This window comes from Dipodomys merriami, unplaced genomic scaffold (genome assembly GCF_024711535.1).
Source record: "Dipodomys merriami isolate MVZ:Mamm:240054 unplaced genomic scaffold, mDipMer1.0.p SCAF_5, whole genome shotgun sequence".
NCBI classification, from domain to species: Eukaryota; Metazoa; Chordata; class Mammalia; order Rodentia; family Heteromyidae; genus Dipodomys; species Dipodomys merriami.
This window is the reverse complement of record NW_027206068.1, coordinates 50,171,503-50,199,376: the sequence shown is the minus strand read 5'-3', so window position 1 is coordinate 50,199,376 and position 27,874 is coordinate 50,171,503. Positions and strand designations below refer to the sequence as shown.

Here is a 27,874-nt window from a genome sequence, read left to right as displayed (position 1 = left end):
ATTTGGGGAGAGGACAGGAAAAACAAAGTATTTAACTAGGAATGCAGGTGGACCCATTGCAACAATGAAATGTACAAGGTGCTATGTCAAAAAACGAACTTTACAACTTTGGCTGGTGGGGGGCTGGGGCGGGGGCAGGGGGATATGGGAGAGCAGGGATGGTAAGGAGAAACAAAGGAGGAGGCAACAATGCTTGATAAGAAATGTACTCTTTACCTTGCTCATGTAATTGTAACCCCTCTGTATTTCACAATAAAAAAAACTTATTAATAAAAATAAAATTAAAATAAACTAAAAAAAATAAAAATAAAAAAATCACTACCGAATACTGACATGTTTAATCTATTATCAGAAACACAAAGATTCCCTTCAAGTTGTCAATATTATTTACACAAAACAGAAAAAAAAACACAATCACAAAATCCATGTAACCAAAGGTAACACCTATTACCAAACTGGCTGTGGTTTGCTGCTTTTGAAGTTCTTAACTATTATTTGTGATTTGTTGGTTTATGTGCTGTAACAAGAGCAGGAACAGAAAATGAAAACTCAAAAAAATGTGAAATAAAAAAAAACTGAAAAAAAAAGGATTCTCCATTGTTACTGCTTTACAAAAGAGAGATAGAGAAAGATTTCTATTCATTTTTATTTAAGCAACAAATCAAGACCAGTCTGGTTCCATTAAATTCACTTAAACTATTTCTGCCAGTCCTCCTGTTCTGCTCAGAGTATTTTGGATCTCTGGTGTCTGTGAAACAAAGGATCCAATATTCTGCACAGCAAGAGGCCTATTCTGAGAGAGAAAAACCATTGCTAAAGAGAGTCACAAAATCTCCAGGCCAAAAGTAACCTTAAAAATCATCTAATCAGCCATTTATTTTATAGAAAAATCAGTCATTATAGAAAAACTAAGTGAAACCACGCATTCCCTCTAGTTGGTAATCTTTTTCCTTTTAATTTGTCATTTTTGTAAATTTGCCTATTTGGTACAGAACATTACCCGAGAATAAATGTAACTGTAAAACAAAATCCAGAGAAATACATGCTTAATATCAATAGTGATTAGGGCCATATAACTTTGTGAAAGTATGAAATAGGACAACAGAATTTTGATTCAACATTTAGTAACCATAACAGGAACCTACATTTGGCAAAATTCTATAGCCTACAGCTATCGGAGTTTGGGCAATTTATTTAGCACTTTTATTTGTATTTTGATTTCCTCATGCTCCCAACTTAATTTGAAATGTTATTTGGTGGTAAGAGTGAATTTCAAGGGACTCTACTTATCCAGCTCTCTGTGATCAGATGGTAAGTAGGAATTGGGGGTGGGAGTGAAAAGAAGAGAAAGAAGACAGGAGAAAGAGAGTAAGGGTCTTCAAGGGGATTGGGAAAGAAAGAAGAATAGAGCTATATTTCATTTCCACATTGTTGATTAACCTCCTCCGTCAAATTACATATGAAGCCCCTTCTTATATTAGAAATAAATTCAGATACGATACTTTAAGCAAGCAGTAATAAAAAATTCCATAAGCTATTTCAAGTTGGACTAATATGCAAATGTTACCATTCTTAAACACTAACGTAAGTAAATATCAAATGGAAAATAAGAGGTTAGAATAGAATAACTAAATTCAAATGTATAAAACAAGGAGATTTCAATTGCATTCAATTATTTCACCCAATCACCTAGAAGTGAAGATCCTCCAAAGAAAATTGCACTGGCTTCTGAGCTCCTTGGAGAGCCGGTTTAGTTAACAGCCTACCTACACTTCAGAGATGACCATGCAGCTTACATGTCAAACTCATTTTAAAATGTCAATCATGTCCTTTTCAATCTAATTAGTTTGGAAAGTAGTGTCACTGACCTGGAACTATGCAGACCATTTATTATCATATCTTTTGATCAACCTAACACTTTGCTTCAGTTGAGTTTAAGACACCTGTAGCCAAAATGTATTATCCTTTCTCCTGCTCATTACTGTTAACTCTCAGTACAATTTCCTATTTACAACTCAATTTAGTTCTATGAACAGACATGACCAACTTCACAGAGGGACCCCACAGAATTTCCTTTATTTAATGTTTTAGGGCAATTAAAATAAAAACGTAGAGAAACTAATATGTGTGTGTGTGTATAAATATATAACATGCCAAATGTATACATAAATATATATGACACACATAGCAAATGCACATAAAATATTCAGAATTTTAATAAAAACTAACAGCAGAAAAGAGGAAGAGTATAGGACTGCAGATATGCTGAGAGAAATAGATAGGTAGGGATTTTTTTTTAATATAATACAGTGAACTATATAAAAAAGTGTATGTAAACTGTGTGCTGGTAACTCATGCCTATAATCCTAGATCCTCAGGAATTTCCAGGACAGAAATGGATTTGGGTGGAATGATGGCAAAAAGATGATGGTTAGCAAGCAACAGAAACCTCAACTCCATTCTCTAGAAAGGTCAGGAAAATGACCCCTTTTTTTTTTTTGGTCAGTCGTGGGGCCTGAAATCTGGGCCTGGGCGCTGTCCCTCAGCTCTTCAGCTCTAGCTAGGCTAGCGCTCTACCACTTGAGCCACAGTGCTACTTCTGTTTTTTTTCGGCTTATGTGGTGCTGAAGATTCGAAACCAGAGCCTCATGCATGTGAGGCAAGCACTCTACCACTGAGCTAACTTCCCAGCCCTACCCAATCTTTTTTATCACTCTAGTTTTACATATCAAGAAGACAAAAATCTAAGTAAGTAATCTTATTTCTTCCATATAGAACAACATATTGCATCAGGGACAGAATAATACACGTCCTTAGACATGCCGCCAAAATAGCATATTCATATCTTTAATGTGGCACTTTTAAAAAGCGTGGAAGTTATATTTAAAGTAATGACTAGTCATTCTGGAAGATGATCATCTAAAAGCAGGGTGTCAGCTGCCAGATCTTTTCTATCCTGTACTTTGCTTTGGAGAAGAAGCATTTTACCAAGAAAATTCTTTTTGTCAAAAGGAAAAAGCAAAAATGTTCAATCTTGTTTGCTTTATCAAATTATTACTAGTGGATGCTATTTAACATCAGGTTAAACAAAATATGTGTATACTTTACACTTACCTTCAGGTGAAGAGCCTGTCTTTTGGGAAAAGACAGCATTTACTTTACTCTTCTTACTGACATCATTGTTTACAGACAAGCTGGACTGTATTTTTCTATGCATTTTCTGAGAAACAGGAGCTGAAAGTTTGCGATGATCTGTGGAGGAATGTTTGGTCCCATGGTGAATTCCATTTCCATTACTCAGATTTGCGTGGCCACCATTCTTTATCTTGCCTGTTTCTTCCTCACTGGGTTCCTGAACTGAAGTCTGTGGCTCAGGCAGACGCTGGGGTTGGGCTAAATTTAAAAACAGGAAAATTGCATCTAATTAAGAAGAAATTTGTATTTTAAAGTAATGAAAATATATTCAATAATAAAGATGTGATTTACTCATGACACTAAAATTGATGATACAAAAGACAGAAGAGAGAGAGAGACATACACACATATACAGAGAGAACACATCTATAAGAAAACGAGGGGAAAGTACACAACACTGCCATAATGAAATGGATAAAAGAAATACAAATTAGTGGACTAAAGTATAATCAAGAGTAACTGGAGAAATTTTAAGGAAGAAAGAGTGAACGGACTTGACTTAGTAGATATGAAACCTTACATAAAATGGCCATCACTAAAGCAGTATGAAACTTGATAGGCATAGGCATATAAACCAATGGGACAGTAGATTCTTAAATACATAGTTGTGTGCACAGACACGTGTGTATCTCACATAAACAATTTCAGATACATTAAGTGCTTATATGGAACGTATAACTTTTTAAAGTGAAAATATATAATGAATATTAATATATATAATATATAATATATGATGAATATTAATCAGTTTTGTGCTGTCTTGTGTTTCTGGACACATTCACAAATTTTGGTAAAGAGCTAAAGTCCTTTGTGGCTTGGGACAGGTTATATGAGCTATTCTGCCAAAGAAATGTCCACCTTGTTTTCACAGAGACCAGTCCAAGATGTCCACCACAACAGAGAAGTGAAGCCACTCAGCACAGTCAGTAGATAAGTATTTGTTGGCCTTGGAAATGGGGCACAGCTCTGATGTCTACTTCCTGGCAGACAAATGACCTAATAAATGTGCCTAATAAAGTAGGGTATTATGAGAAAATCCTACTGAATGGATGGGTGGGTGTGATCCTTGGTTGTGGGACTTCAGAAACCTCTACATGCTGCAAAGAAATTTATTTTTTATTTAAATTCACAAAAATAGACCCTGGGTTTACTAACTAAAATTTTCATTTTCATTTCCATCAGTCTCCCACCTCCCCAACCAAAGAAAACCACTTTATATCAATTAAGTAAAGAGACTATTAAAATCAACATTTTCTCTGACTGTATAGATTTTAAGCAAAGCTTTCTACCAAAAAAAAAAAAAAGACAACAACAAAAAATATTTACTGTGAAAATTTTACTGCTTTATAACTTCTTAGAATGTCAAAATCTAAAGCTGCTATTTTAGTTAGTTTATGATTACCAACTACTAAAAGTTGTAAATTACACATGGCTGTTAAGAATTCATTGACATTCTAAGTATTGCATGCAAAGCTGTCTCACTTGTGCATGGTGCAAATAAATGTTTAAGATGGAGAGGGGGGTAATTATCATCTGGGGACCAGCTAAGACTTGGAGGGAGCTTTGGTAAAAAGAGATAGACAGTAATATTTGAGTAAATCTTAAGCACACTATTTATTTTAGTTCTCATTTACCTACTCTATCATGAAGAAAATCATCTTCTCATTTCAAAATATTCTACTCATGGGCATGGTTGAAAACAGAGAACAGATTCCTTTTTGTTGTATGTTTGTTGTTGTTCCATGCTTGCATGGAAGACTGCTAGCATTAATACCTAATTTATAAAACTAATCCTCATAGTTTTCCAAGTCTAAAGTGATAAAAGGAAATAATTGTCTAGAAAGCGTATCAAAACCTTTTTTTCCCAGAATTCAGATGAAAAAGAAACAGAAGAAAAGATTCCTTCTCTATTTAGCAGTAATGTATACCTTTTCTTTAAAAAACACTTTTATGTTATTATAAAGGTGATGTACAGAGACATTACAGTTTCATAAGCTAGGTAAAGAGTACATTTCTTTTTGTACAATGTCATCCCTTCCCTAGCTCTCTCCATACCCTTTTCATGACCCAGAGCTTCAATCAAGATGTTTGAAAGAGGAGAACTATTTCTCATGGGTGCACAACATTTGATCTAGAGGTTAGCTATCTGCTACTCCTATAAATTCTTGTATCAACTAGAATTGGCACTCTAATGACTGCTATTGAAATTAGAGCTAGTTATGCGACACCAAAGAAGACAGTTAGACCTATTGTGGTGGTCTTTTCAGAGCACTTTTAATAATCTCTCCAAATGAATTAAATATTTTAGGGTCATGGTTTCTCTAAACAAATAATACAAGCAATCTGAGAATTTGCGTAAGTCTGAATGTCATTGACCAATGAGAGAAAGACTATCTTATAAATCTAAAATATCACAATTGAAGATAGATTTAGAATTATTGTGAAATACTTAAATATTCTCAATAAATAAAATAAAGGTAATGAAAAGACAAGTGTGTGTTGTCACAAAATTCTTAAAATGACAGGTGTGACCTTTATCACTATTAAAATTGACTTGTTTCAAATTACTGAACTTGGTTGGAGAAGTAGTATAACATGGTCTTCACATTTCAGACTTCATAATTTGGGGAGGGAAAGGGAAAAAACAAAATGTTTAAATAGGGATACAGGTTGACCCATTGTAACAATGAGATGGACAAGACACTATGTTGAAAAACAAACTTTACAATTTAAGTAGGAGGGGAGTGTAGTTGTGGAGGTGGGAGGGAAGAGACGGTAGGGGAAAAACAAAGGAGGAGGCAACAATGCTTGATAGGAAATGTACTCATTACCTTGCTCATGTAACTGTAATCCCTCTCTCTGTACAGTATTTTTACAATAAAAAACCTTATTAAAACATTTCAAAATCATATCTATTTCCATTGGCAGATAAACAATAGTACACCATTTTTTGTTTCTCTAGCACCTAATTATATTTCACTATTTTTTATTATAGCTAAATAATCAAGTATGATCTCTTCACTTTGGTGTGCTTTAAATTAAAACAATTTTTAATTGAATGATTTTGCCAGATGTGTTTAGTAAGACAATCCAAAACAGGATAAGATGAAGATATATTAGTTATCTCAACAGACATCAAATTTGACTTTGTTGATCATTTTTCCTAATTTAATCTTATGCTAAAGTTCTAATTAAAACCAAGTAGGAAACATGATTTTATTTTCAAATAAAGAACAAAAATAGCTAATGGATTAAACCACAACTACTTGGTTGAACGCAGATTTAGTTCCCCTTACTGTATAGAAGTTGTGTATGACTTTAAAAAAAAGCACGCTAATATGGGAACAATATAATACTTCTTAAAACACAAGTGATGCCTAGGGACCCGCGCTATTCCTTTAATGATCCACTGCTCTCATTCAGCTGTCTTTCTTTTTTCAAATCTTTACATATGTGACAGCTCTCAAAAGTAGACCATAGACCATCTGGCATTTTCAGAGGTGCAACTTGTGCAAATTCAGCTCTATTGGGAGCACACTGCTATCTTCTGCCTGAGTTATAAAGGGACAATAGAATGTAGAACTTATGAGTTGTTTTGAATTATTCATTTTTTGCCTGTATATTCAAGAAATTTTACAAACTCTGCATTTTGTCCTACATAATCACATGCGTTAAAGGTACAAAGAAACTTTTTGACACCTCTTTTCTACAGAAAGCTGGCATTTTGTTTGATATGTGAACATTCAGCATCTGTTATATCACTCTAAACAGAATGGGTACTTCTACAAAAGACCCCATTTTAAATTTGCTCTATACAAGCGAAAAATGTATTCCTGATATTCAGTAACGAAGCAGTACAAATCAAAATTTCAAATACCAGTTAGAAGAGCACTCAGCATCTTCAGGCTGAATAGCACTGGTCATCTGCTTACCATATGTGTAAAGATTTTTAAAAAATCATTGTGCACACAATGCAGCATGATTGTAATTTTAATATCTATGATGAACAGTTACAAATGTCTCAAGAAATACTGTGCATCCTAGGTTCAAATATTTTCAATCAGGAAAGAAACTAATAGAATTAGTTCTAGTGATTTTTCAATAATAATAATAATAAAATATGGGAGTAACTGAGTCAATAGCATGAATTTCTTTTGATAATCTTTTAGAAATAAGTAGGTGATATTGTAGCTAGTAATTGTATGTGAAACTTCAGTTCTAGAGTAGCAATAGAAAGCAATATTTTCTTATAGCATACAATCTATTAGCATGTCAAACCATTTTCAGTCAATGGTCTCTTTACACAAGTCAGATCTAATAAAATTACAAAATAATCCTAATACAATTTAGTAAATTTAACTCGTTAATGTTCACATTGAAAATAAAATCTAAAGTCTTGGTTAACTCCTAAAGATATTAATTTTAAACACAGGAGATGAAGAAAAAGCTAAACTAACTTTTCCATGGACAGAAACAAATTTTTATCAGTGAAATACTGCCCCAGTGTCCCTGTGGGACAGACACACACATACACACACATATAAACACTACTCCAAAGCACATACCTGCACACAGAAGAATATTAAATATTACATATTGAATGTACATAAACCATTCAATATTAAATATGGCATATATTAAAATATGCATCCATAGAGAAGGATAGTTTTTAAAAAGATAAAGTATATAACTCATATGCTAAAACTATCTTAGGTTAATAAGCTATATAATGGGAATTTAGACTAAAATAATTGAAAATTCATGTGATAACATTCCTTTTTTCATCATCTGGACTCAGAGCTTTCTCAATATTCAGACTGTGGTAAAATCTGTGTTCTAATACACAATAGCCTAGACCCTTGCATTTTTCTATGTTCTTTTCCTTCATTCCCCTCCAAGGGTCTTCTGATTGTGTATTTATTTCTTGATCTTCTGTATGCTTCTCAACACATCTATTTCCCAACTTCATTTTATGTAATGTACCTGAGGAAATATTTTTTTGAATTCTGAAACTTTGAATAAATAAAAAAACCCCTCCATTTAAGGATCCCTATCAAAGATTGTAACTCAAAGGATGGAAACTTCCAGAATGAAGGGCACTGTGTCATGATTCGAGCACACCAAACAAAACTTGATATCCATCCAGTTTCTATTATTGCAAATAAACCATTTGGTGTCACTGGGAAGTTTACTATCCAAAATGAATAATAAGAGTTGTTTTGAAATGTAATTTCTTTTTGTGTTTAATCATATTTGAAAAAAAATACATAGTCACATTTAAATAAAACCTGGAGAGAAAAACTGCTAGCCTCCCCACTGAACTTATTTTTTCCCCATTGTTTAATGCAGGTTTCATTTTCCAACCGGCCTTTGCAGATGGGTTTTTGCCATGTGTCCATGTTATTCCCAAGGGAATAACAGCAGAACTATTTCTCCACTTCTGGCTGAGCCTTAGGTCTTGGGTGTGCCCTCTCTATACTTTCCTTTAATTGTGGTTGGTAGCAACCAGCTTTGATTATCACTGAGGGAAATATTTTACAGGATGTTAGAGAAACCAAAGAGAAGGGATCTGCATGCAACAGAGAGTAGAACCTCTTACTGGCATGAAATTTTCATCTCTCTCTGTTATATATGACATTAGCTTCAATACTATTGAAACCACAGAAACAATGCTAAGATTCAATCTGAAGCAGTAATAACTTTTCTCAACCACTATTCACAGTGGGTATAGGCATAATATGATGTCAGCTACCAATAACAATGACTTTGAGACACCAAATTTTACAAGAAAGAAATGTTGCATGATGGTTATATTAATAAACCATCTGTCAGAAGCAGTAGAAAGATGACCAACAAACATACATCCTAACTCCAGGCCTTAGAAAGCAAGCAGTGTTTAAGATACTGAAGCTAAATTGTGCAATTGTGGCTTACATTTGCAATCCTAGTCATTGAGGAAGCTGAAACCTAAAGGATCATAGTTCAAAGTCAGACCAGACAGAAAGTCCATGACATCTCTACAATAATCACAAAATAGCTGGATTAGAAGCATGGCTCAAGCAAGTAGAAGAGTGCAGCTATGTGCCCAGCAACCAAGCAAAGTGATTGCAAGGCCCTGAGTTCAAACTTTAGGACTGGCAAAAAAGTAAATAAAGTAATAATAAAGTGCTAAAGTAAATAATAATAATAATTTATTTGAATATTTCAGAGGTACAAGAATAGTATTTCATAGATTCATAGGAAAAATAGGCATGCCTTACTATGTGTATAACATTAAATAAATACAAACATATACAAATATACATATAAAGATTGGGATGACTAATTTTCCTAAGAAACTACCTGCTACAATTATTGTGCCTCTGTAATAAGTGTATATATATGACATATAGTACAAATATATATGTATATATGTATGTGTATATATATATATATATATATATATATATATGGTCAACAGGACAGAGTGTCCATTTCCCAGTCATATTGCCTTTCCATCCTGTCAGCTCCTCAAAGCCTTGAGTATGCTGTGAATATATCATGAAACTCTTGGTCCTCCTCTTTTGCTTTATAAAGAATCACATTACAAGCAGATGTTTGAAGTCTGTTATTATTACTATGTTATATTTTTGCAAACAGAAATTTTTCTCTAAATTCTCTAAACAATAGCCACGTTATAAGTATAGAATACTTATACTTTTATTTCCATATCATCAGTTAGTATTATTTGCGATTATATTCATACCTCACTATAAAATTTACAGCAAAAGATTTTGTTAAATGTTACCTGTTTTTTTTTTTTTTATTGTAAAGGTAATGTACAGAGGGGTTATACTTACGAAGGTCAGTTAATGAGTACCTTTCTTTTGGAACACTGTCACCTCTTTTCTAGTTTTCTCCCAGTTCCTTTTTTTTTTTTTTTTACCCTTCAGATGCCCTTCCCCCACAAATTGTAGAGTTCATTTCCAACATAGTGTCGAGTGAATATCACTGCTAAATTGGTTCACCCTTTCTCTCAACATTTCTGTGCTTCCCCTTACCCTCCGTCAAACAGATAAACTTAGATACAAGACACAAAAGTACAACGATCAAAAACAGTGACAGAAAATGGCAGGGAAACCCACAAAAAATAAAAAAAAAATCTCTTGTTTCCATTTCTTGGAGTTCATTTCAATAAGAATCATTTTATATGATCACATGTGCATTGCTATTGAACTTTTGTGATTTTCTCCTGTGAATATCCTCCTTTGGTCTGTGTGAATGTTTAGAGTCCTGTTGAATTGATCATATCCAAGTGTATTTTTTTTTTACTATCCATTGTGTTTATTTGTAGATCTGTAAGCACATTGTAATTACCACAAATGAGGGAAAACATGCAACCTATACTTTTTTGTGTCTGGCTTACTTCGCTCAACACAATTTTTTCCAAGTCTTTCCATTTTCTTATGAATGAGGCGATATTCTTTCTGATGGAAGCATAATTCCAATATGTATATTTACACCCCATTTTCTTGTTCCATCCATCCACTGAAGGGCATGTGGATGAGGGGCATTTGGGTTATGTTTCTTGTTGTACATAACTATTTTAAAAGTACCTGATAGTGGTGCCGGGCGCTGGTGGCTCACACCTGTAATCCTAGCAACTCAAGGGGCTGAGATCTGAGAATCGCGGTTCAAAGCCAGCCTGGGCAGGAAAGTCCATGAGACTCTTATCTCCAATAAACCACTAGAAAACCGGAAGTGGTGCTGTGGCTCAAGCAGTAGAGCACTTGCCTTGAGCTGAAGGGCGCAAGGACAGCGCTCAAGCCCAGAGTTCAAGCCCCACGACCGACAAAAAAAAAAAACAAAAAACTAACAAACAAAGAAAACGTACCTGATAGTTTATCTTCATGGGATAGCACATACTCAAGTATCACCTTTTAAATAACATTTCAGAAGTATTTCATTTAACTAACTTCAGTGCATACAAACATTAAGCACTGTATACTACAGTAATAGATGATAAGAAGAATGGATATTCATTAAGGTTAATGAGAAATAAGAAAACATATACTGAAACCTTCACATATTTTGAACTGAAAACACTTTTGACAATGAATAGAGCATTCAAAGACCAGGAAGCATGAAAGGAGACCTTCCATTAGGAAGCAAGCAGCACTTTTAGGTTTCAACTTAAAAGACACATTGGCTTCTGGACAGATGATGAATTAATATAGGTCTTAGAGACAGCCCTGTCTTTGAGTCCCTTTAGCCTTCTCTGTGTGACACAGACTTTTGGAGAAGTCAAAGATGCAAGTCAAAAAGCTTGATTCTAAGTGTTCTCATCGAGGATCAAACCTGCATGAGGAGTAGCTAGTTGAAATGAAAAGATAGTTTTATAAAGTGAACAATGAGAACAATGAGAAAACTCTATGTTACTGCCCACCAATAGTAATCAATATTAAATAATAGTGAAATAATTGGTTCAAGTTCTAATCAGTTCTTGGAATGTAGAGTACATGCATATTATTAAGGATAGAACTTTTTGATATTCTACATCAATTTGCTCACTGATTGTTATAATACATTTATATCTGTCAATGTTTATAGCAATAAAATAACTCCAATTTTCCAAAGCAGAGGTAAATAGAAAAAGGTAGCATCTTTATTGATAGATGTTTTAACTTGCATCCAACAGATGTTGATACCAATATGAATATAAATGTGTTATTGTGAAAGTCCAAAATAGTGCACCTCTCTGTATAAATAAAAGTCCAAAGGTCACTCAAGCCAGAGTGCAAGCATTGTGAGTAGAGGAAAAGGTAGCACTCATTTCTCTAGTTGGTTACAAGGATTTACATTCAGAGGAAATAAGGCCCCACTAGGGAGCTCTGTACTCAAAGACAGCCATGATGGACACTGACGAGGGAAACCTTACAAAAAATCCTGCAGTAAACAAATCTGCTGGCCACAGAACATAGGCCAAGTTGAGGGAAGAAACTAAGCAACCAGCACTTAGGATAGGCCTTGATCATATCATCTTCCCTATCATCCACTCAGGAGAAGACTATGTCTCAGGCCAGGACTGTACTTTGGTTTACACTAAGGCTCTTCCATTCCTCCTTCACCAGTCATCAAGTACGTTTAAGCTACAAGTTGAAGAATTAGAAGGAGCTACATTTAAATGTGATTTAGGGAAGATTATTTCAGAGAAATAATCCACCATCACTTGGATATCTGGGAATAAGACGCAAGTTCTATATGGATTATTTGGATATGATTTGATTTGTGTCTAACAGTGAAAGACATATGTATGTTTGTGAGTAGGGGAGGGAATCTCATTAAGTATAAATAACATAGACTCATGTGGTTGGAAATAAAAAAAAAAGTATTGTTTACACCTGCATAAAAGAATCCAAGTCAGTCAAAATCAGGACCAGAGCAGATATTCATGCTGTGTCTCAACAACATCCCTTTCTCTTCATAACAAAATAAGTACTAATGAGAATAGGAGTTCACTGATACAAACTCTTGAAAAAATAAACTGTCTTGAATTACATACATTTTTTATCAGAAATCTTGACAACTTTGGACATTTACTGGGCTTCTTTTATATAACAGAAAGTTCCTTAAGAATAAAATTCCACATTCTTAGAATAAAGTCCCCCAATCAGGTATATACATACTGATAAAGAGCCTTGTATGATATTCAGCACCCAGTGGACACCCACTGAAAATTAACTGATGATGATGAATTATACTAGCTTTTAAGCTGTCAATTGATCCCAGCATATCACCACCATCCTGAATAAATCAAGCAACAGTTTGGTACTCAGCACCATTAGAAACTTCACCCGTCACCTTCATGAGCCTAGGGAATTGCTGTAAAAGCATAATAGGAGGATGGCAGAAATGTGGCATGAATTCAAGAAATTCTATTAGAACAAGGGAATTTGGGTTTCAAGTACAGATATCAAAAGATGTATAGCAAAACATATCCGAAAGGCTAGTTAAGTTGCCTTTCTAAAAACAGAATAAAAGAAGTCACTGCCAGATTGTATGTCTGTAAAGGTTTTGTTCCTTTCCTAATATGAAAATAAGCTCAATATACAGTACAACTGGACTGTTCTTGAAATTAGGAGTGTAGAAAGGCTTAAAGGAACTTCCAGTCAGGAAACAGGTAACAAACAAACTTGTTGGCATCCTGAGTTAAGTTTCTTTTCCTTTTACCAATAAAAACCAGTAAGTGCATCAAAATAACTTTGGTTGTAAGCTGCATGCACAAAATAATTACAGCTGTTTGTGATTGAACACTCTGGCATCATACACTAAGGATAAAAAACATCACAGGGAAGACCTTGTTCTTATAGACCTGGACCTTGAGGATTATTATCTAGAATAACCAGAAATCCAAAGATAAGGCAGCTCTAACACTACTAATTTCCTAGCTTAATCTCATTAGATACAAGATCTGTGAAACACAGAAATAAATTGTATATAAATCATATCACCCACTAAGACATCAGAGCAAGCCCAAGACCAGAAAAACCTCCCTCAAGACAAACTCATCACTGCAGTACCAGAAAGACCACTGGCACTCACAAAACCTTCCATATTTGGGGCGAGGGAGAGGATTTACTTTAAAATATAAAGCACTGACCTTTATCCTTGACAGTTGAAGAAGTAACTTTGTTACAAAAATTAAAGAATGCTTCTTACTAAAACTGATTTACTAAATTTGCTTTAAAAAGTTGCTCTCACTTTTGAAATTCTGTAACTTTGTCAAATGTATGTATTGCCATGAATCTCATACTAATTTCAATCATATTAGAAGAATATTGATCTATATTCTAACAGCAATCATTACAGAAACCAGAAATAAGTAGAACTAATAAACACTTGAGACAGCAAAATATGTTAGTATTGGAAGATAAACAGTGAGTGGAAGAATGAACTATATACAGAACTGTGTACGCTGCAATCTTTTGACAAATACTTATTGTGTATCTACTATACAGTTCTAAGACTAGTTAAATAGAGGTTAAGAAAAAGACATTAAATGTGGTAATAAATAAAATATACAATGAGAGTACTGCCAAAAAGAAAAGGAACTACTGTTGACAATATTTTCCCCCAAAAGAACTGAAAATATTTTAATATGGGTAGCTACAAATGACAGAGATCTGAAGGCCGAAGGGCTTCACAAAGAGTTTCATGATATATTCACAGCATATTGAAGGCTTTGGGGAACTCACAGGATGCAAAGCTAATATGACTGGGAAATGGACACTCTGTCCTGTGGACCATACACACACACACACACACACACACACACACCTGTGGACCACACACACACACACACACACACACACACACACACACACACACACACACACACACACGTATTTTGTCAGTCACAGGGCTTGAAGTTGCAGCCTGGGCACTGTCCGTGAGCTCTTTTGCACAAGGCTAATACTCTACCAATTTGAGACACACAAGGCCATTTCCTGTTATCCGCTGGTTAATTGGAGATAAGAGTCTCATGGACTTTCCTGCCCTTACTGATTCTGAACAGCAATCCTTAGTGCTCAGCCTCCTGAGTAGGTGTGATTACAGGCATGTAAACAGTAGTTCACACACACACACACACACACACACACACACACACACACACACACACACGTATTTTGTCAGTCACAGGGCTTGAAGTTGCAGCCTGGGCACTGTCCCTGAGCTCTTTTGCACAAGGTTAATACTCTACCAATTTGAGACACACAAGGCCATTTCCTGTTATCCGCTGGTTAATTGGAGATAAGAGTCTCATGGACTTTCCTGCCCTTACTGATTCTGAACAGCAATCCTTAGTGCTCAGCCTCCTGAGTAGGTGTGATTACAGGCATGTAAACAGTAGTTCCTTTTCTTTTTGGCTTTCAGGAAGTGATATAAAGTCATCAAGTCTATGTAAAGTGTAAACTACAGCAACAGTTGGAATACTAGGAAACATTTATAGAAATCTTATACTTTACTTTTCAAGAAAGAAAGACATACATCTCTTCTCTGAAATAAATCAATCTATATGTACTGAAATTCACTATGGTTGTTATACTAAACAGGATAGCAAGAATGATTTGATGTTCTTTAATAATGAAATGAAAGATTGTAAGAGAACTTGATTCTGTGCTTAAGAATCTGTTAAGATTTTACTTACACAGTTATAAATTATTTCTAGCTTCTGCATATGAGAGAAAACAAGAATTCTTTGTCTCTCTAAGCCTGATTTACTTAACATAATTTTTCTCAGGTTGATCTATTTGTTTGTAAATGATGGAATATCATTCTTCCTAATGGATGAGTAAAATTCCAGTGTGTGTGTATATATGTCACCTTTCCCTGACTTTCTATTAGCTCATTGAGGGGCATCTGGGTTCTGCCATACCCTGGGTTATGGTGAAGAGTACAACAATGAACATGGTCGTATGATTGTACAAGTGCAAAAGTGAACAAAAAGTTGTATGAAAGTGTTCACAAATGTATTACCAAATATGGTATTTGCAATAATTCAAACAGTGTAATTCTGTAGAAAAATTAACACATAGTCTAACAAAATACATATCAAAATACTGGCACTTTCAAGGTTTTATGGGGGGGAGATCAAAGGAAGTGGAATATATGAATGAAGAAAAGACCAGGGAAGAATGCAATAACAACATTAAAAGCATATTCTATGAAATTAAGAAAATTGAGGGGGTTAGCGTTTTGAGGCAGGGGAAAGATGATAAAAAATAATTGGTGACATTGATCAAGATTCATTGGATTTATTTGCTGATTTGTTGAATGGTAACTCCTTTGTACAACAACTTAAAGATAATACATGTATGAATTTTTTTAAAAAAATCCTTCAAATTTTAGAAATGAGGTTATTATTCTGGTTTGTATTGAGCTTCATATTTTATCCTAATTCCATGAAGCAGGTAATTTCCCTTTTTTTGGGGGGGGGTCCAGTCGTGGGGCCTGAACTCTGAGCCTGGGCACTGTCCCTCAGCTCTTCAGCTCAAGGCTAGCACTCTACCACTTGAGCCACTTCCAACTTTTTTCTTTTTGCTTATGTGGTGCTGAGGAATCGAACCCAGGGCCTCATGCATGCAAGGCAAGCAGTCTACTACTGAGCCACCTTCCCAGCCCATGAAGCAGGTAATTTTCTAACAGTAGTTTTCAACTTTTATCAAACTCCACAGTTTATTTGAGTGATGCATTTGGTAATATCTTGTGTGATTTGAAAAACATATGCTTCTCCTGGGATTCTTGTGTCTATTGGCCTGGAGAGCCATAATTCTCATATTGGACCACAAGTGTCTAAATTGCTGACAAAGAATGATTTTTTTCAGAAAATCAAATTCCCAGAGAAGAACTAAGAACAATTTGATAGTGAACTGAGTAAGTTCCTGTACCTAGGGTCTTGAAAATGCATATTAATTTCTACTTTCCACTAATATGGCTTTTCAAATCCCACATTGTGGTTTACAAATTGTCAGAGTCATTACATATTCTCAATGATAATTAAAGAATTGAAGTCCTGGTTCTGTCAGGATATCTAAGAATACCCAGGTACTCATAGATAAATTCTTATCTCTTTCAATCTCCATTTGTTGACAGAGAAAATGATGTTGAACAGTTATTCTGAAGCACCCTCCTTTCTTCAATATTTTAAGAGCACAGGCCTATGGTTCATTGTCCACTTGCAAGTAAACAATAGTTTCAAGAAAACAATGGGAAAAGAATCAATGTAAGGACCCACTTCAGTCAATTGGGCCTTGTAGTTTAGTCTATGCCATCTAAATAATACTTAGATGCTGACTTAATATCAACACAGTTATAAAGATTTTCTTTTTTTCTGGAGAAACAAGTAAGAAAAGTGGACAGTGATGCAACTTTAGGTAGAAATAGTTGTAGCAAGCAAGATTAACCTACAGAAGTACTAGTAATTAATAGTTTTCTATGTCTTGCTAAGAGGTATTGGCAGAGTAAGTCCTATTCTTTCCAAGATCGCCCAGATGTCAGGAGCTCAGGGTAGCTATTAGTGACAATGGAAACCAGCAGGTGGTGAGATTAAATCTCTTCCCTTTTTAAATTTTCCAACTGGAAAACTACTGCACAAAAGAGGATATGAAAATAAACACTTTCTTTATCTGGTTCATTGCATGTGGTTCCTGACCATCAACGCCTAAAGGAGAAGGTGATTACTGCTATGTATATTGTAATAGAAGAGAAGGAAAGACATTCTTAAGCTTCAGGTAATTCTTTCACGTAGTGCTATAGGATGCACTGCTTGCTCTGCCCTTTGTTGGTTCCTTGCTGACTAAAGGTGTGAGTGATGGTTGGAAGAGGAGGCCTGATAGTCTAACCTTAGCCTAGTCCCAATTACTCCAGCTTCCAAGAACCCTGAAACAACTAAAGGCTGAGACCTCTGGGAATCATACTGACACACATTCTGGCTTCTTAGTATCAGTTATAATTTTTCTCTAACATTTTGCAGAAAGTTCTTAATATTTTTGATCCACCACTGTTCCTTCAGCTGTTTCTTTTGTCCTGAAGTGTATGTTTCCAAAAAAAATCATGAATTTACTGTCATTTAAATATAATTTCTTAAAAGGAAAGGATATATCGGTTTGTCGTACATGTTAAACAAAATGGGTTTTATTTCTTCAAAAATACAAAATTTGTCAAAATCTAATCCTTAGTAAATCTACTGGTTGCTACATAAGCACTTAGTTGTTGGTACATATGTGTTTATTTTTCTCTGATTGAACTATTCCATAATTTGTGACATTTTGAGTGGGAAACTAATCTTATAGAAGTCTTCAGTGCAGAACTAATTTTTTAACACTGCGCAGTATTTCTGTTCAGTACATTTATGTGGGATTTTAGGATCATTTGAAAGAGGTTTTAGTATGCCTCCGGTGGATATTCAGTGAGAGAGAGGACACCAGGCTAATGCTCCACTTATCTCTCTGTATTTCTGCTGTAAGCATCATCAGATATGCCTGAAAATGCAGGAGAGCTTCTGTCCTTACTGTGGAATAGCTCAAGATGTCCTTAGACTTCTTCCTTTAAACCAGTGATTGGTCATTCTAATCATTACTTACAATTAGAGACCACTTAGATTTTGACGATTAAATATTTACATTTAGTTACATGGTTGACCCTCTCCAATTCTAAAAGGTAATGATGGAAGAGATTTACTTCAAGAATATTTCAAAGATGCTGAAGTTGAAGCTGAGAGACAATGTCTCTCATAACAACTGGCCTTCATTCTGGATCAGACTGGAAATCCCAGGACTCCATACACCTCGATTCCTATACATTCACTCTCTTGCTAGTTTATGGTATTACTTGCTGCCTGCCTCCTCATCATGTCTCATTCCTACCAATAAAGTCAAGCTTTCAGCCATTATTTCTTTTTTACATTTCCTCCAGATGTTTGTGATTATTATTATTATTATTATTATTATTATTATGTCTATTTAGAATTGGGAGTCAGAAAATTACTCATACATCATGTGTACCTTCCCTATATTATAAAATACCATGCTGCATCTGCGTCTGTCTTCAATGACACTACAGTTTTCTCCAAGTCCCCATTCATAATTACTAACAATATGGAGGATTTCAGCAGATCATTCCCAAGGCTTAATATCTTAGGTAAGACAGTCTTCAGGAAGGCTTATAGACTAAATCTTCTGAATAAAGAATCTTCAATGTGACATTTCCAAAAGGAATATGTGTGTGTGTGTGTGTGTGTGTGTGTGTGCCAAAATTGTATGATAGGAAGATGTTCAAGATCAAGATGTACATGGTAAGAAGTGTTTCTCCCAAAGAGACTCTCCACAAATGCCATCAAGTTGTTATGAACTCCAACTAGCAAAAGAATATTACTGTTCCTTTAGTTTAAAAAAAAATCTTTAAATGCCTTAAAATTATCTTTGCCCTTCCCTCAAAGAAATACTATTCTAGGATTATAAACTAGCCATTTTTCAACTCACTGTAATTTAGTGTTTCACATACTAAAATAGACACTACATTGAGTCATTATTACTGACCAAGGTATAATCGTACCTATGCTTTAGCCAAAGCTACAAGTTCTAATTCTCAAAGCTTAGCTAGCCAAATTTATTTTGAGTCCTAAAATGTAGTGTTAGGACTTCTACTGGCTTTTAGCTAAACAAAACAAAACAAAATAAATTTAAAAAACCTGTGGCAAATAAACACTCCCACAAGTACATTGTTAGTGCACATTAAGTATGTTCTCTGTAAACTGTACCATTTAGAAAATGGTCATCAGAAAAAAAAAAACTAACTAATTGAAGACTTCTTCCCAAGGAGTAGTCTCCAAACCCTTCATTTTCTTCAGGCTTCGTGAGGACAAGGAAATATTCACAAACCCAAGGTGTATCAAAGCTTGCAAACCTGAGAAAGATGAGGGCTTATTCCTCAGGAAGAAAATTCTTAAACATATTTAAGAAAATGATGATAATTAACCCCAGTTTAAAAGTGTAGACATCAAAAGAGATATGCATGATTAAGCCAAGTATTTAGTTTTTGCATCTTAAAGTAAAGACTGTGAAGTATATTCACATATAGTCTTTTATCATTTGCATTGTGTAACCTAACTCATTTCCACAGTAGAACTGAGACCTTTGAAGGAACTTATCCCAGTTAAAAATTATCAAATGAATGAACAGTAATAATTTAGAATAGTTATTCCTGGTAACAAAACAGGTCCTTCTACAGAGGCCATTTCTCACATTTACTTAATAAAATAAATATCTTATAAGCTGTAGCCCTCCAACTCTCCCTCAATATGTTTATTGCACAATTTTAAGTTTCCTACTCTGTGAATGCTGATTTTTCTTGTTCAGTGTTTTACAAAAGAATAAAACTTGATAATTAAATGTCCAAGCCCTATTTAATTCTTTAATATTGTGATACAGATTACTCCTATACAAGCAGATGATTATTACTGGTTTACTGATGACAAACAATGGTGCCAAAAGTTACACAGAAGTAATATTTTTCCCACTAGACCTATAAATACTTGCTATTATCCTCATTTTTGTAACTATTCTAAATAAGCAAATTACGAACTTTTATATAATAAGAATGGTTTAAAAGTGCCCCTAATAAATCTTTGCAGTCTTATGCTATATTTCCATACCATTGAAAGAAATAGCTGATATTGCACAAAGTTTTGAAATACACTGTTCTCCAAAGTATATGCTTCATCAGCAATTTATTTTAACATCCACATCTCCCTCTCAAAGGGAATTGAAACTAATTATGTATTGTCCCAAATGCTTAGATACCACTGATATCATACGAATTCATATATTATTCAAAAGCAGATCATTTTTAACTTATTAATATCACTCAGGTAAACTGTATCTCTATTATAAGAGCCTTTGCTTTACTCCAAGAACACACTCTAGCTGTAATAGTTAGGGTATTATTCTTTCCAATAGAACTACAAACACTTGATTAAAAGGCCGCTTAGTCCAGACATTTTTAACTGAAAGAGAAATCTGACTCCAATTCAACAGAGTATCAAAGGAAGATGAAAGAAGCAGGTATGTGTAATTCTTCAGAAAAATAGATAAAATAATTTTCATCCTTAAAGATTTTACTCCTCTATAAGATAAACTTTGATTATTTTTCTTTAATACATCAAGGATATGCAGATAGTCAAATAATTCCTTATGATTAAATTACAAAGATTCTGAAGTCCTTTTGTTGCTCCATTTAACAAGCCTACAAGTACAAATTAAGTACTTCTTTTCCAGTATTATCAAACCTTATATAAAATTGCTACAACTCTTGAGAAAACAACTTTCCCAAAGGAGTAAGAAATGACATTAGAAGCCAATAAACCTCTCCTAGGTATGCTAAAAATGAAAATGTTAGTTTTATGGCTCTGGGCAAGATGATGGACTTCACAGCTCAGTCTTATCTAGATATTAGTACACATCCTACATGCCTAATAAAATTACTGATAGGCCAAATTTGGATAATCTAAATGAGGAAAGCATCATTATTGTAAAAAGCTGTAAAACTAACATTGTTAATATTACATACAAAAATACCCATTAGCATGTATGATCTGGATGATTTTAGTGATACATGACAGTAATCACAGCTGCTCAGGACATAGAAGCAGGAAGATCAGAAGTTGAAGAACAGCTTGAACAAAAGAGGAGAGGGAGAAGACCAATCACAAAACCAAACAACAAAACAAAATTGTTAGATACATGGCTGTAGAAGGGGAAAATTCACTCCTTAGAATTAAATGTAATCAATCCACATTTTATGGCAAATACAATGGCTGTCAATCTCCCACAGAGAAGCAACATCCTGGGAAAGTAAAGACTTTTTCATTTATTCAACAAGTAATACAGAAGTAGTGAGAACAAATCATATGCATAACCCTGAGCTAAAAGCTCAGAAATCTTCTTACTGAGACACCCGTCCTGACCTTGAAAAGCCCTCAGTTTAGTGATGGAAAATAGACACTAGTGGTCTGTAATTTTGATTCAATGACTCAATACAGGTAAACACTACCCTGATGAGAAGGAATTCGTACAGGCATTGCATACTGGCTGGAGATAAAGAAGGCAACAAAATGAAGCTGAAAGAAAGCAAGTGCAACTGAAATAATTCACCCATGACAACATTACTGAAAGAAAGTAGTCAAATATAAAACAAACTTTATCTTATTCTTAAGCTTAATCATTCAAAATTATTTGCTGAAAGTTTTCAGTAGTACTGAAAGTATGCTAATTACTGCAGATATATTTTAAAGCTTGGAAACATTAGACATGTAGTGGAGACATTAGACATGGAATTGCCAAAGTAACTTACAAATATGGCAATGGCTAAAGAAAGAATTTCATATGAAACAGGAAACGTGTTTTGTTTTGTTTTGTTTTTCCCGGTAGGTGGTTGGTTAATTGGAGATAAGAGTCTCAAGGATTTTCCAGATGGCATTGTCTTCAAACCATGATTCTCAGATGTCAGCCTCCTGAGTAGCTAGGATTATAGGTACATGCCTGGTGCCCAATAGGAAATCTGTTTTTGATAGGTCAATTCCCAAAGGCTTCAGAACTGACAGGTCAGAAAAAGGCCTGATGTAAAAGCCTCCATTTAAAACAGAACTCACAGTTGTCAGAATGAAAGAAAGGAAGCCAGTGTATCTATATAGATAGTAAGGGGGAAAAGAGTAGTAGCAAGAAAAGAAATTTCTAGCTGTAAACATATGCTATCCAATGCTATAGAAAGAAATATAGATAGAAATGAGGCTCCTGAACTAATTTGGAAGAGTGATTTATCAATGCCAAGACTATTGGAGTAGCAACTATTTAACCTTTTCACAACTTAGAACATGAATGGTCAGGCATAAGCCATGTAGATTAGAAATGAACGCTGTTACGTAGATAAAACCAAAAATCTCCAAGAAAAGAAGAACTAGAATATAATCTAAGTCCTGATGAAAGAGAAAATAGCATTAAAATACCAAAAGAGAAAGGAAGGAAGAGAAGAGAAGAGAAGACAAGACAAGACAAGAGAAGAGAAGAGAAGACAAGACAAGACAAGAGAAGAGAAGACAAGAGAAGGGAAGACAAGAGAAGGGAAGTTGAGAAGAGAAATGGGAATAACAACTGAAATTAGGTAACACATATTTGTGCAAGAGTTAATCAAGACAGCTGTTGGAGTCTCATGCCTATAATCCTAGCTATTCAGGTGGGTGAGATCTGAAGACCACTGTTCAAAGCCAGTCCAGGAGGGAAGCTCATGATACTCTTATCTCCAATTAACTACCAGAAAAATAGAAGTTGCACTGTGGCTCAAAATGATATAATGCTAGCCTTCAGCAAATGAGTTCAAGGACAGCATCCAGGCCCTGGAGTCAAGCTCCACAGATTAAACCTTCATAAAAATTACTTTCTTCCTCTATGATCCTCAGTCCTCGAAGCCTAGTGTAAGAACTATTAGTGTAGTGTCAGGATTAGTCACCTGTATTTGACATACGGTGGTAGAATTTGGGGGCAAAATGAGAAATCTTGGTAAATTCCAGGTGACTATAAACAAAAAACAAGAAAAATTAAGGAGATGAGGTGTTACAAAAAAATGAAAGTAGCTAATAGATTAGGCATCATTATTTTTAGGTAAAGAACAAGGAGAAATCAGAAAACAAATTTCTGATTTTTAAATCTTAGTTGAAACACATTTGGTGAAAAGAAGAGCAAAGCATGCCCATAGTATATTTGTAAACATATACAGATCATAAAGAAGTTAAGAGTGGGTGTTTCTTGGCATGGTGGTTAAGACTTTGTAATCCCAGACACTCAGGAGGTAGAGGTAAGATTAGTCTGAAGCCAGTCTTAACAAGATTCTATCTCAAAAACAAACCAAGTGTCTTGGTACATGAATGGAAGCCCATTTGTTGGGAATATGAAATAGAACACTCATAGGAAAAACACCCCATCTGAAAAGGAAACTAGTAAGCAAAAAGACTTGAGCATGTTCCTGACTTCCATCCATAGCCCACACCCTCTAAAAAAATAAAATACGATATTCATTCAAAGAAATCAAGAGAAACTGTAATACAGTCAAACCCTGGGAAGTTGTGAATTAAGAAATTAATATAAGTTACTAGCTAGGGACCACATTGGTCAAGTCCTAAGTAGAACAGAAGGCATGGACAGTCCTGTTCATACTACATCCAATCATGGACTAAGTGTCTGCTATCTATTCCACGGTAACATGGGAATCCTTCACAACACTTGTCGGGAAACAGATGTCATCCAGTTTCAGATTAAGTGCACTGAAATAATAAGATTTTGTAGCCTGAAATTGTTCAATTAGTTTTTTTTAGTTCTTACAGTAAAAGTATTATTCAAATCCTTTTTAAAAAAGATTTTGGTTTTAATGACTATAAAATTTTTATTTCAATGGAACATAATCCCTGAGATTCAAATAAGTCCTATAATTTAAAGAATTAAAAGGTAAGTCATGTACACTTAAGTAAAAATACTAGTGGCTTTGCTCTGTTTCTTTAAAAAGTGTAGAGGCATAAAAAATCAACTACTTTAACTTGACTAAAATAATGAAAACCTACATATGTAGTAATATAAGCTTGATTCTGAACTTTCAATAGTAAATGAATACATACACAATTACTAGATTTCATAAGACCTGGAAATGTACTGGATATGGGAGAAATGAAGATGTAAGAATCTGATGCACAGGAATAGTAAGAGAAAAGTAATTACCCATAGTACATTGCTAGTGGATATGCTGTTGTTGCTCACTTTTGTGACTATGATACCAGCACTATAATGCTTAAGACAACCTACAAAGACAGGTACTATTAATATACTCACAGCTTTTTTTTGTAACTACAAAGGAGAAGCATAGCATTGACAGTGATCTGTATAATCACATTATATCACACTGTCATGAATCAATAATTCATGACAATTTGAGATGTGGGAATCTTTATTCTTTCTTTAATTGTTTTTCCAATCCAAGTTCTCACAAGTTCTCAAGAGCAATGGAAAATGTATTTAAGTAAATAATGCTCCAGAGCAGAACAAATTTCTCTACCCACTCTCTTCTGTGTTACACTTAATGAAATTTTCATCCTCTAATATCACCATTTGAGAGTCTTAAAAGATGTTTCCCTCTACTTTTGTGTATCTTGTTGTCAAACCCAAGGAACCAGGAAAGAACAGTAGTGGTTGATGGAAAACTGGAGTGTATATTTACCACCATCTCCCTCCCTCTGACCCACCTTCACCCTGTGCCCTGAGGCAGCAATGAAGCTGGAAGTAAGTTACACTCCTATTGGCTACAGGTTAAATTGTCTACATCTCTCAGAAGATTATAAAAGTTCAACTGCAGACACCATACCTGTATGGTTCATCACCCAACATAACACAGTGCCCATGAACTATCAGCACTCCATCTTATTCAGCTTTTAAGTTATATTTTAATTTCTAGTGCCCATCATTAAATATAACAATATATCCTAAAAAATTACATGAATAATTTTGCAGTGGTCAAATTCAGGAAGTGTGAGGTTTTAGAACTAAAATTATCTAGATCATAATATCTGTGGTCTTGATCACCAAGTGTATTTATTTTTTCAATGGTTAGAATGTTTTAGTTGATCTCTAAGCTAGTTCTCAGGCCTCAGCTCCTCCCAGAGGCTTGAAGAATTCCCTAGTGAAAAAGAAGTAAGTGTGGTAGCCTCCATCAGCCCTCCAAAACCACTATCTTATTCTTCCCCAAAGAAAGATGACGAGTTTAGGAATATCAGGAAGAAATTGATAACCTATGATGAAAAAAAAACAAATGAAGTAATAATGACAAGAATCAAATCAAATACCCTGCTTTATCATAAGAAAAAAAGAGTAAGAAAGGCAGAATAACAATAGAGCAGCAATGAAAATGGTGTGTTTTACACTAAACAAAGCACTTTAAAAGCAAAAGGATTCAGAGGGAAAAAACAACAAAAAACAAGAACAAACAAAGAAAAAAGCAAAAAGATCATTTGTTTGGGGGAAAGAAAAAGTATACAGAAATATACATAAAAACTTCTACTTCAGCCGATTGTCACTGGCTCATGCCTGTAATCTTAGCTACCCACGGGGCTGAAATCTAAGGATCATAGTTTGAAGCCAGCCAAGGCAGAAAAGTCCTGATGAGACTCTTATCTCCAATTAGCCACTAGAACACTGGAAGTAGAGCTGTGGCTCAAAGTGGTAGAACACAAGCCCTGAATTCAAGCCTCATGACTGATATAACATACACACAACAACACACACACACACACACACACACACACACACACACACACACACACACACACACTTCTGTTTCCATAAGCACAAAGCAATCTCTCTCTTTTTAACCTTCTGCAAATTGGTCTACATACATGTTGTCATTTCACAACTCAAAAAAATGCGCCATTTGGAGCCCAGGATATTGCAGATGTGATTATCAAGGGTCTCAGCAAAACTTTCCCAACGTAACCCAATCCTTCTAAACATCAAATTCCATGAAAATATGGTGAGAAAGGGAAACAAAATATTGATACTTATACTTGGACTCAAAGGTAATAATAACCTAAAAGCCACTCATTAAGCACTTACCCACTTAGCTCTGTCCTAATTAAACATGTAATATGCATTTTCTTACAGAGTCCACTTACAAAATGAAAAATGAGAATTCACCCACTTACAAAATGAAAAATGAGAATTCACAGTGTTTAGAGTTGACACTAGTAGCAATGATATAGCCCAAGTCTGAACATCTATAGTTTGGTTCGGTTGGCTACCCACCCCATGACCTTTAAATGCCCAAAACAAAAGATGGACAGTTGTTCTTTACAATGAGCATGGATTCAAGAACTCTGCAGAAAAATTGCATCAGGTATCTTGATTTCCAGCCAAAACAAAAAACCTAATTGCTTCCATTAGCCAGAGATATAAAAAAATGACTAATGGTTAATGATGATCCAACCAATCTTGAGACCAAAGTGTTTGATGGTAAAGTAATTGATGGCTGAAGATTCTGTTCTTCAAAAGTGTTAGCACTAGAGCTTCAACATCATTAGGTCTACACATTGAAAATCAGGAAATTTTTTCAAAAGCCAAATGTAAAAAGAAAAGATAATTAATGAGGTTTAAGTACTGGAATCAAATGATCCAAATAAGGGCTATAACCCATCAATGAGAATGAAATATTAGCAAAAGAAAGTCCCAGGTCACCTAAAACAAAAGGGATAACAAAACCTACATCAACCAGTTATCTGGGAGCCTGTTTATAGCCCCTTTGATAGACAGTGAATGCTACAGAAACCAAATAATATTTGCTAACAAGTACATTCAAACCAGGGAGGCACAGAAAAAAATTAAATCTAAACCTCCCTGTGCTCTTTCCCTGAAATTAAAGCTCTGAGTATATAAATAGCATACCTGAGTATATGCTTTTCTTTAAGTGTTTTATATAAAGGCATTATTCTTTGAAGTGGTACAATGGTATATTCACTAAAGGGTGATCAGTGCTAAGTTGGCAAAGACTAGGAAAAATAATAATAGAGTTTCTAATAATAGTCTGTTGATATTGAAAGGAAATTCAAATGGTGCCAAAAACCAGCTTTCAAGTAGTAATAAGATGAGCAAAAAGGCTGGATCAGGGAAAGAGGAAAAGTGGGCAAGTGTGAATGAGAAAGAGAGAGACAGAGAGAGACAAGCAGCTTGCATTCTGTTGCCAATTAAGTGCTTATTATTATGAGAGCTAAAAACTCTTCAGAATGAATAAATGGGTTAAATAGAATGGGGATTACCATTTAAGTAGAGCATTCTAACTTTGCTTCAGATCCTGGGAATTCTATAAAATCACAAAGGAGAGAATTAGATGAACAAAATAGTTTAATTTAATGGGAAATTTATTTCAGAAGAGGAGCTAAGGAAAATTTCTGGAGTTAAGTAATAACATTTAGAATTAGGAGACGTTTATGTAAAAGGAATGTCCAAGGATAAAGTTAAGTAATAAGAATTTTCAGAAAGACCTAGAAAAATCTGAGATAGAGACCTGAGGCACTTTACAAAGGGGAACAAAGAAAAATGTAAGCTCTTTATAGGAA

The 27,874-nt window shown here is 34.7% G+C and overlaps 1 protein-coding gene across 1 annotated transcript in view; it reads right to left on the bottom strand.

The window, feature by feature from the left end:
- Nucleotides 1-27,874, bottom strand: part of Mdfic (MyoD family inhibitor domain containing) — a 118,884-nt gene that overhangs the window by 33,472 nt on the left and 57,538 nt on the right. Inside the window, exon 6 of the mRNA XM_069997366.1 lies at nucleotides 3,115-3,393. Coding sequence (XP_069853467.1) covers nucleotides 3,115-3,393 — 279 coding nt within the window. The remainder of the gene's footprint in view (nucleotides 1-3,114; nucleotides 3,394-27,874) is intronic.